Raw genomic sequence first — 10,466 nt, forward strand, 5'->3', positions numbered from 1 at the left:
TGTGGCTTTGGAGCTTGTCCTGGAACTAGCGCTGTAGACCAGGCTGGTCTCGAACTCACAGAGATCCGCCTGCCTCTGCCTCCCTGAGTGCTGGGATTAAAGGCGTGCGCCACCACCGCCCGGCGGGGCAGTTTTTGTTAAAGGACACTGTAGTCAAGACGTCAAACTGGAAAAGAATCTGAGGATTAAATGCAGGTGTATTAGTGTCAGCCGGCTCATCACAAAGGTGACGCCACAGTTATTCAGGTGCTGTTAATTACAAAAATACTAAAATAGTCAAGGACAGTGGGAGATGGCAGCAAGGCTCTTTCAAATGGTCGAGTGGGGTGGGTGGGCACAATTCTTTGACATTTTGCCTAATTTCAAGACTGCTTAGGAGACCATCAAGGATGAACAAGCAATGAATGAACAGAACAGGCAGGAAGGATCAAGAACTACAAATCAGGGCTTAAAACTGAAGCCAGGTTTGACAGTGATACGGCAGCTGTAATACATTAAAACGTTAACAATGCTGACAGCAGCGGCAGACAGAAGTGACAAAACCAGAAAAGTATCAACACAAAGACGGGACTTCATCCCACCAAAGTACTTAGTGAGAAACCAGCTTTTAGGGGGTTTTGTATGTAAAACCTGGTAATACTGGTTTAATAATACTTGCAAAATCTGCTTAAACCACCAAAAAACCCCATGTAAACATATTAATTTTCTAATACACATGACAAAAAAGTTTTTTTCACTTCTGTTTTCAAGTCATATATTTAATAGGACAATTAAAATAAAGTCTAATAAATATATTATATTTTAGACCATATGTAATAATATATATTATTTGTACAAAATTGTAGGTTTCATTACGACTTTCTTTCTCTGTGTGAGACTTGTAGCCCTGGCTGTCCTTGAACTCGGGAGACCTGCCTGCTCTGCTTCTCAAGTGCTGGGGCTGAAGCTGTGTGCCCTCACGCCCACACAGTGCACGCCCCTTTATCTTTTCAGGTCCTCTCTTCCTCTGGTCCTTCTTCCAAACAGTCCCGATTCTATTGTTATATGCCTTTTCTTTCTTCCTTTCTTTTTTTAAATTCAGCAGATTGTATATTTTTTCTTTAAAATGTCTATATATTCTTGCGATGCTTCTGAGAGTAGATCTTGACCTGGTTTAGTAGCAGATCCAAGGGGAGAAACTCTGCAGAACTCAGATTCAAGCTCGGCAGCAGCTGGAAAGAAAGGGTTATATATATTTATGCCTATCAGAGACTTCCCAGTTAGTCAAACCCACGCCAGCAGAAGAGTTGAAACTGAACTGGCAGTGTGTATGCGTGACTAAAGTGTACACTCATAGCTAAATTTGACTGCTCACACGTGCACACTTACTATCACTGTGAATATCGAAGTGTCTGGGCTGACTCATTTACTCAACAATCGTGCAAAGATAGTGTAACAAGCACAGGAATGATAAGATGAAATGATATAGTCCACTCCCAACAATCATGTGCAGATTATATCACAGAGCCATAGTACTGAAAACAGCATGGCACAGCACACAAACAGGTATGTAGACGGGTGCAGTAGAAGGCCACATATTTATAGCTACCTGATATTTGACAAGATAACAAAAATATACACTGCAGGAGAAAAAACATCTTTAACAAAGGGTGATGAGAAACTGATGTCCACAAATGGAAGAATGAAACTAGACTGGTCTCTATCGCCCTGCACAACGACTCCAAATGGGTAAAAGACTTCAACGTAAAACCTAACAGCTGGAAGAAAACAAAGGTAGTACTGGACAAGATACACACTCGCAGGAAAGGACTTTCTGAATAGGATTCAATTTGCTTAGGAACAACTGACAAACTGGGCCTCTTCCATACAGCACTGGAAACAATCAAGTAAGGAGGAAACCCGCGTAACAGGAGAGAATCTTAGTGTAGCTGGCAGAGGATTACTGTTCAGAATATACAAATACTGGAGAGTCAAGAAAACCAATCTCAAAAAAGGAACTAAACTCAGGAAAGTATAAAGGGAGCACATGTTGGTGTGGGGAAGGTTGAAAGAACAGCAGGATACAGGGGATAGGAAGTAGGAAATAGAATATCAGGGAGGGGCGCCAACTGGGGAGGAGGAAGAAGGTCAATACAGGACAGGGACAAACACCAAGGTTGGTTGATAAAACCTCAAGGTAGCATATTATATTTACCAGTGTGTGTGTGTGTGTGTGTGTGTGTGTGTGTGTGTGTGTGTGTGTGTGTGTGTGTAAAATCTTAAAGGAAGTTATGTCACTAAGGCTGACAGTAACTCCAGTAACAGTCATAAGAAATCTCCTTTGGAATGGTCAGCCAATGGTTGGTTTGTCCAGGTGACTCTCAAAACAACACAGACCATTGATGTAGCCCTTGGTTACCTCTTGGAAGTTGAAGTAAGCCCACATTGCTAAAGACAATGAAAACTTAGGACAAAGGACTAGATGAATTGAACTGGATCTGACCGGAAAGCTTCCTACCTGAGGCCAGCTCTTAGTATCGGAAGATATTATGTAAGCTGCCAAGGGAGGAAAGTTGTCAACATCTCTACTTGGCTGGAAAACCCGAGAACCACAACAGTTGCACAGCTGGACAGGTCACAGACCTTCGAGGAGAACCCTTTACTACCACATCATTAAAAAGATACAGTCTCAGCCGGGCGGTGGTGGCGCACACCTTTAATCCCAGCACTTGGGAGGCAGAGGCAGGCGGATCTCTGTGAGTTCGAGACCAGCCTGGTCTACAAGAGCTAGTTCCAGGACAGGCTCCAAAACCACAGAGAAACCCTGTCTCGAAAAAAAAAAAAAAAAGATACAGTCTTTATCTTTTAAAGTTAGCCTTGTGCCTTGTAGTCTAACTCTTTATGTCCACTGATATATGTAGCTCTCATTTGTCATCAAAGATGTCTCTGTGCAGCACAAGGAGGCTATCACAGACCCAACCCTGGTCAAGACGCAAACAGTAAGTGACTATGTGGTACCTTAGCCCCAGACAGAACATCTGTCACAACTCCTACCCTCAGCACTCAGGGAATCACGGAAGAGAAGGTGGGAAGAAGGTAAAGCCTAGGGTCCTGACACCCGCTGTGACATGTCCTCTGCATCCATAAATTCCCAACAACATGGTAACCTCCATTAGCTGGCATGCCTACAAGGATGAAGAAAATCCACAAAGGCCCTGTCCTTTTTATTTTTTCCTGGTCAAATTGACACAATTTATCTGGGAAGAGGGAACTACAATTGAGAAAATGCCCCCATCATACTGCCCTATGCAAATCTATGGGGCATTTTCTTGATTAATGACTCGCTGTGCATGGTGCTACCATGGGCAAGTGGCTCTGAACTGTGTAAGAAAGATGGACGGTCAGTAAGCAGCCTTCCTCCATGGCTTCTGCTTCAGTTTCTGACTCCAGGTTCCTGACTTGCCTCAGTGATAGAAGTGAAAGATGAAAAAACCCTTTCCTCCCCAAGTTGCCTTTGGTCATGGTCTTTACACAGCAAGAGAAACCCTACCTAACACAGTCCTACCCTGAGATGAAGAGCTAGGAATCAGTCTTTTTCAAGGACGAGAGCTCATTCTTAAGTGGTTAGTTCTAAACACAGGCAAATACAGGCAACACTAATTGGGCCTCTAGGTTGCATATCAGAAGAAGAGGTCATGAACTTGAGAGGCGGTGGGGAGCATGGGTGGAGTCAGAGTGCAGAGGGAGGTGGGAATGATGCTAATACAGTATACTTAAATATGAAATTCTCAAAAATAAATGAAACAAACATTTGCTGCATTAAACCATGAAAGGAATATCTTCACATCTTTAATTTTGTGTAAGACAATGATTAATTTAAAAAAATCTATTCAATAAACAAGAAAAATGATGTCACTTAATATTTATAATTTATTTCAGAAATTAGTCAATCTAAACTTAATTCATCAATTTTGGTACATACCTTCTTTAAGTTCTCTATTTATACTTTTTTCCAACTCCTGGTGCATCTGAAATGAGTTGAATATTTATAATGTTTAATAAAATGGAACATTTTTAACTTAGAAATTAATCTTATGGAATGTTACATTTATTTAATTAGTAAGTAGTATCTGCATCAGATTCCTTTAGATCATAAATATCCACATGTAGGTATTTGGATGTTACCCATTCTCTTGTCATTCGAACGGAAAGTTCAGGACACTGCAGAAAAATTGTCATAAGAAGGTGTATGGTCACATTTTAAGCTATACCTGTAGTCACAACCACATTTAATTTCCAAAACCTAATGTAAGCATTCATTTTAAGGAAATGGGCTGCCTTAGCTGAAGAGTCCAAGAATAAGAATATAAAAATGTAGATTCCAGAAATAAGAACGTAAAAATAAAAAATATAAAGTTGTAAGCCTAGGAGAATGAGAACAGACTGTCAGCAGCTTTCTCAACAGCTTAAGGATTAACTATGAACAGGGTTACTCTGCTTTACAGCTCATAGCTCTATTTGCAAGGCTGAAGCGGCCTCTGCAAACTTAGGGTGGCTCTGCAAACTGAGGATCAGCCTTTAGATACCCAGGGCCACTCATGACCAGCTACTGATGTGAGCTGAGGTAACTTTTAAATGACAGGAGGGTCGTAACTTTTGACTTTTTGGTTGTGCATCTTCCCGTACCCTTTCCTGCCAGGGGAAAACAATGGACTAGATACAAACACTAGTTTAACTGAAAAACTCTGTTAATGGAAGTTGCAAAGAAGGGCAATCTGTGTCTGTTTCACCTCAAGATTGTAAAAATCCCTTTGTTATTGCCTAATGCTTGTTGCTTCTTAATATAAAAAGGTGGTGTTCAAAAGCTGGCCTTTGCCACAGCCTTACAACTCCATCTCTGGCTGTGGTCTCAGCCAGCTGATAAGCTTTTTGTGTACCATGGAGATTTATTTTTTTAATTTTAAATTTTTTTTCCTGGAATAAAGTTTGCTTCAGGTTTATTAGATTTGGTGGTCTGTCCCCACCTTTGCGTGACCCCCGTGGGCCCAACATTAGCTGCATTCCCTGAACCAGGTAACAGTGAGCAGCTGCTGAAATGAAAGCTCTAGGAACTTCAGTGACTTTTCTCCTTTAGCAAAATTACTATGACATTAGTGTGCACAGGCCAACAAAACAACTCAGGATCATGCATTAAATTAAAAGTGAGAATTTTATCAGAAACTTGAAACCAAAAGGAAAAACTAAATATACTAACCTTGGTCAGGTAGATTTCCATTCTTTTATTTGATGGCTGTAGGCTTGAAGAAGGAATCACTATGTTTTCTCTTGGAATAAGAGTTCTGTTGAATACCAAACTATTATGAAGACCTCCAATGCAAGGACACTCTACAATAGGCCTTGTACTGAGAGAGCTTAGCAGCGATCTGTTCTGCTGTTCCTCCAGGAGCAGCTTTGTGCTGGCCTCCTCCAGCCTCTCATTAGTCCTGTGAAGTCCACAAAAGGCCAATGCTTAGTGTCTCGCGGTCCCAGATGAGTCCTGAGTAAGGGCTGTTTAAAAGCTGTCATGGGAATACATGCAATTTGCACCTCAACAGGGACTTAGCATGAAAAACCTGTCAGAATGTAAATGTTGAATATTACAGGTTTTAAATTATTCTAAAAAGTGCAGGTATTTCTAGAGGGACTCTTTTTTTTTTTTTTTTTTTTTTTTTTTGGAGACAGATTTTTCTCTGTAGTTTTGGAGCCTGCTCTGTAGACCCCAGGCTGGCCTTGAACTCACAGACCTCCTCCTGCCTCTGCCTCCTGAGATTAAAGGCATGCACCACTATCACTACCACCAGGCAAATATTTTTTTATTTTACATACCAATCCCAGTTCCCTCCCCCTTTCCTCCTTCACCACCTTTAACCATTCACTTTTCAGAGAGGGTGAGGCCTCCCATGGGGAGTCAATGAAGTCTCCCAAATCATTTGAGGCAGGACCAAGACCCCCCCCCTGTATCTAGAGGGATATTTAACTAACAAGTAATTCTGACAAAGTAGGAGGGAGAGACATGGTTGTTGAGATATAACCAGTATCAGTGTAATTCCAACAAAGTAGGAGGGCGAGACACGGCTGTTGAGATGTGACCGGTGACAGTTGCCTTCTGGAAGGGCTCTGCTTCCTGGCATCCCGAGGGTGTCATCAGAAACACCCTGTTAAGTGCTCACTGGGAGATGACTGGAGGACTTGCTTCCCTGTGTATAACTGAGACCTTTCACTTCCTCACGAGATGTTTACGTATTTGCTCCCATTACTCAGGATAAACTGAGCACCTGACACCAAGGACTAACTCGGAGCAGCACCAGGAATGCGGCGCTGGGCTGCTGCTTCTGTTCTGCGTTAACCCTTCCCTGCATCACTCGATACAGACTAGAAAATCTGTCCATCAGTTTGTTCACAGGAACCTCTAACGGAAACACTAAAGATGTCAAAGAAAACTAAGATATCAAATGCTGAAAGTGCACAAAGGAGGAATATCGGCAGTACCCTTGGGACTACGTTGTCTTCTTCCCAAAACAAAACATCACCAAGTCTGTGAACAGTCCTATTTAAAGGATGTGGAAATACAATTATATAACAATATAACTGTCTTAACTATAAAGCTTCAAAAATATCTTTCCGGAAGCCCAACAGACCGTATCAACTAAGACTAAAATGACAAAGAAGAATATAAACTATGCCCAAGTAACATTTGAGGGCCACCACCAACATTCCTTCTAGACACGCGTTGCTAGTTAGCACTCCCAGTCCCCAGTCTTACTGAAAATGCTGCTGCCGAGACAGAGCAGTGAGCTGATTTCCTGAGCGCCGACGTCATGACTTACTTGTTCAGTTTACTTGACAACGATTTCCTAACTCGGAGTTCTTCTTGGTAGAGTTGCTTGTATTTTTCTAGTTCTATTTTATCGAAGTCTTCCTGACTTTTCATTCTGGAGAGCTGGGACTCCAGGTCTTTAATCCGGAGCTCCATCTGACTCCTCACTGAAGCGTTACTACTCTCCCTCAACTGCTCCAGGTTTTCCTGAGAGGCTGCCTGTGCCTGCAGCAAGCCGGAAGAATATGCTTTAGGAGTAATTACAAGCCAGTCATTATTCACATGCAAACAAGTGCTGGCACTCATCAACTGCATTCGATGTGAACTACAACACACTCAATCTTCATCGTCTCTTGTTTGTTTTAGTGCTGGGAGTCCAATCCAGGGCCTGGTGTGTGCTAACTGAGCATGTTACCAATGTGGCGTATCCCCCGTTCTGTATGATAGTACACAAATAATCTGAGAATTCAAGGAACAATAGAATTAGCTCCCAAGTTTAAATCTGGAACTAGATAACTTAACAACTCAAGAGTTTGGTACACTTTACGCATCAATTTGTTTTCCTTCTAGCAATCTGTTTTATACGAAATAGCTTTAAAAGTCAAATGATTCTCTAATGAGAGATCACGAGTTATAATAATGAAGGACACTTGAACACAGGACACACATGTCCTCGTCTCTCTAGAACCCTGGGGAACAAACCAGAGCAAACACACTATGCACACAGCCAGAGCGCATCTGCAGGGAGATGAACCGCGCCCATCACAGAAACAGAAACTAACCTGCAGGAAGAGGTTGACCTGTTTTAACTTCTCCACCAAGTCCTGCCTCGCTTGCTCTTCGACCTCCCGCCTATACTGCTGCACCTGACTGTGCTCCACCATATTCTTCTCCATGTGACTTCTGAGGCTTTCGACTTCTTGCTCCAGTTTCCTTTTGTTCTTCTCTAGTTTCACACACTTCTTCTGTATAGTTTTCATCAATAGTAACTCCTGCTGAAGAACCTGATTTTTTCTACCCAAATGTAGACATTTTGAAGATGTGGTTTCCAGTTTTGATGTAAGATCATCAATCTGCAGGAATAAAGTGATACAGTTTGGTAATGAAGAAGGCTGAGAACATGGCAGCATAAAACCAATTACCGATTTTACCTAAGCTCAGTTGTAATTAACCTGCAATGACTCTTATAATGATGTTTCTTCTTTCTTTTTGGTCTCTCAAGACAGAGTTTTTCTGTGTAGACCTGGCTCTCCTGGAACTCCCTCTGTAGGGAGGCTGGCCTCGAACTCAAGAGACCTGCCTGCCTCTGCCTCCTGAGTACTGAGATTAAAAGCATGTGCCCAGTTCATAACGGGGTTTCTAATTACTCGGAAGATAAAGTCAGAGGAGTAACAGTCATAAAACACGCTCCTTAGGACCAGTATTTTGCTAGGCACCACAGCACTCAGGCTAGATGGTTTTCATGGGACTGTCTCCCATCTTTCCTTCTCAAAATGACTCTAGCTCCTTTTGGAAAATCTGCATGGTGGTCCAGTGTGGCTTCGAACTGCAATTCTCCTGCCACAGCTTACGTAAGCGCTGGAACCAGAGGTAATATCACAGTACCAGGCTCTTGCATTCTCTACTGAGCTATGAAGTTTTAGTTTGTTTTCTGTGCCAAGAAAATGAATCCTAAGAACCAGATACTAGGTTGAGAGAGGATTAGCTGGGACTGGTGGACTGCAGTCCCAGGGCTCAGGAGACTGAGGAGGGAGGACTTTGAGTTCAAGGCTAGCCTTGGCTACATGGCAAGCTCCTAAAGGAAAGATGAAAGGAAAGAAACAGAAAGAATTTGAATCTAAACTCCAAAATCAGCCCCATTCCCAGTGAGAAAAACCAGAAGCTCACGCTTCTTTCTCGTTGGTAAAGGTCCTCAGGTGATCTTATAGCTGCAGTAATGAAAGCCAGAGCAGTGAGCTGGCAGGTCCCGTGCCCGAGATTAGAGGCAGATGGAGGGCAGGGAGGCGCACTGGGAAAGAAGTCAAAAGCTTCAATTAAGAAGGAAAATGAACGAACCCTATCTTTACAAGTCTACCTTCATTGTGTCATGGCATCGGCAAGGCAGAAAATGGGCACAGGCTTCTTCTAGACGTGAAGCAAAGTTTCCACGGGAGTGAAACTAAAGCCCCCACTATGCTGCCGTTTGCTATTACCTAAGGCATGGAGCGATATGCAACCTGCCTGGGAAGTTCTCCCTTGAGAACCCACTTGACTTGGTACTGGCCTAGGAAAGGCATGTAAAACAGCGGGAAACAAGTGCTACTAAGGCCATGGAGAAACTGTCCACCCAACAGTGCAGGTGACACAGAGCGGCCACTAGGGAAGTACACTGGCGGGGCAGCTGCCCGATTAGCAGTTTCCACATGACGCCTCAGTTCCTGAGAACTCAAGGAAAAGTGAAAACAGATGCAGGCTACACTTGCCATAGCGATGTTATTAGTACCTGACCAAAGCGGAAGCAATAAGGGATGAAGAGTTAAATCTAATGTGTGTTCTCTCATATGATAGGGCATGACTCAGCAACAAGAAGACATTATGTGCAGATGCTTGCTACCACACAGGTGGACTTAACACTGTGTTAAGTCAAAGGAGCCAGCACACACTGACACAGAACGCCAGAACAGGGAGCTATAGGGACAAAGCAAGAAATATTCTTAAATGGTAGAGATTGCACAATTCTATGGATATAATATAGGTGGGATATGTTTACTACATCCCAATAAAGCTGCTACCAACAATCAATCAATAAAAAAAGACTTGGGACTCATGATTTAGGATCACATAATGATGGATTGCAGCCTGGGTTCAAGATTTAAGATCAACAGTACGACTTTTTAATAGAAAATAATACAATTTTCATTAACATCATGTTCATAAAACGAAACAATATAAAACTTCAATGTATCCAGAGATTTATATTACTTAAAATTATTTTTGGGCCCCAAAACTGATTAAAAATTACCTTTTTTTGCCGGGCGGTGGTGGCGCACGCCTTTAATCCCAGCACTCGGGAGGCAGAGGCAGGCGGATCTCTGTGAGTTCGAGACCAGCCTGGTCTACAGAGCTAGTTCCAGGACAGGCTCCAAAGCCACAGAGAAACCCTGTCTCGAAAAACAACAACAAAAAAAAAAAACCAAAAAAAAATTACCTTTTTTATTAGCATATTAACTGGGATATCCATTTCAAATTGACTGTTTTTTATATCTTGATGGAGATTAAGTTCTCTGTTTTCATGTTCACTTAATTCTTTTTTGGTCTTTTTTAAGAGTTCCTTAAATCTGCAAAAGTATATAGAGTAAGTGAAGTCTTTAAGAGTACGTTCAACAGTTATTAAACACACACTAAATTCTAGCATTACCACATTTGTAAACTGTGACCCTCATGTGTACAAAAGTTTATGCTATGTATAGGAGATAGAGCTAATATAACTACAGAATACCTGTAGTCACTTATATCCACTTTAGCATATTAGTATAACGCACTCTTACATATTAGTTGTAACCAAGGAGAAGACATGAATACTCTTTGTTGTAACCCAGGCACAGTAACCCAGGAGAAGACATGAATACTCTTTGTTGTAACCCAGGCACAG

General features: G+C 42.1%; 1 protein-coding gene across 4 annotated transcripts in view; it reads right to left on the reverse strand.

Moving 5' to 3' along the window:
* Window positions 1-1,058: 1,058 nt before the first annotated feature.
* Window positions 1,059-10,466, reverse strand: part of LOC101983299 (ankyrin repeat domain-containing protein 26-like) — a 72,275-nt gene continuing 62,867 nt past the window's right edge. For 2 of the 4 annotated variants that reach the window (XM_026788147.1, XM_013353047.1), the window contains 6 exons: window positions 10,023-10,152; window positions 7,618-7,908; window positions 6,846-7,060; window positions 5,234-5,462; window positions 3,962-4,007; window positions 1,059-1,211 (listed from right to left, as the gene is read on the reverse strand). In XM_026788147.1, coding sequence (XP_026643948.1) covers window positions 1,078-1,211; window positions 3,962-4,007; window positions 5,234-5,462; window positions 6,846-7,060; window positions 7,618-7,908; window positions 10,023-10,152 — 1,045 coding nt within the window. In that variant the 3' untranslated portion in view covers window positions 1,059-1,077. Of the gene's footprint in view, window positions 1,212-3,961; window positions 4,008-5,233; window positions 5,463-6,845; window positions 7,061-7,617; window positions 7,909-10,022; window positions 10,153-10,466 lie in introns of those variants that run through there. The other 2 variants (XM_026788148.1, XR_003378479.1) reach the window with 2 other exon arrangements.

The sequence above is a fragment of the Microtus ochrogaster genome, unplaced genomic scaffold (genome assembly GCF_000317375.1).
Source record: "Microtus ochrogaster isolate Prairie Vole_2 unplaced genomic scaffold, MicOch1.0 UNK1, whole genome shotgun sequence".
Classification (NCBI taxonomy): Eukaryota; Metazoa; Chordata; class Mammalia; order Rodentia; family Cricetidae; genus Microtus; species Microtus ochrogaster.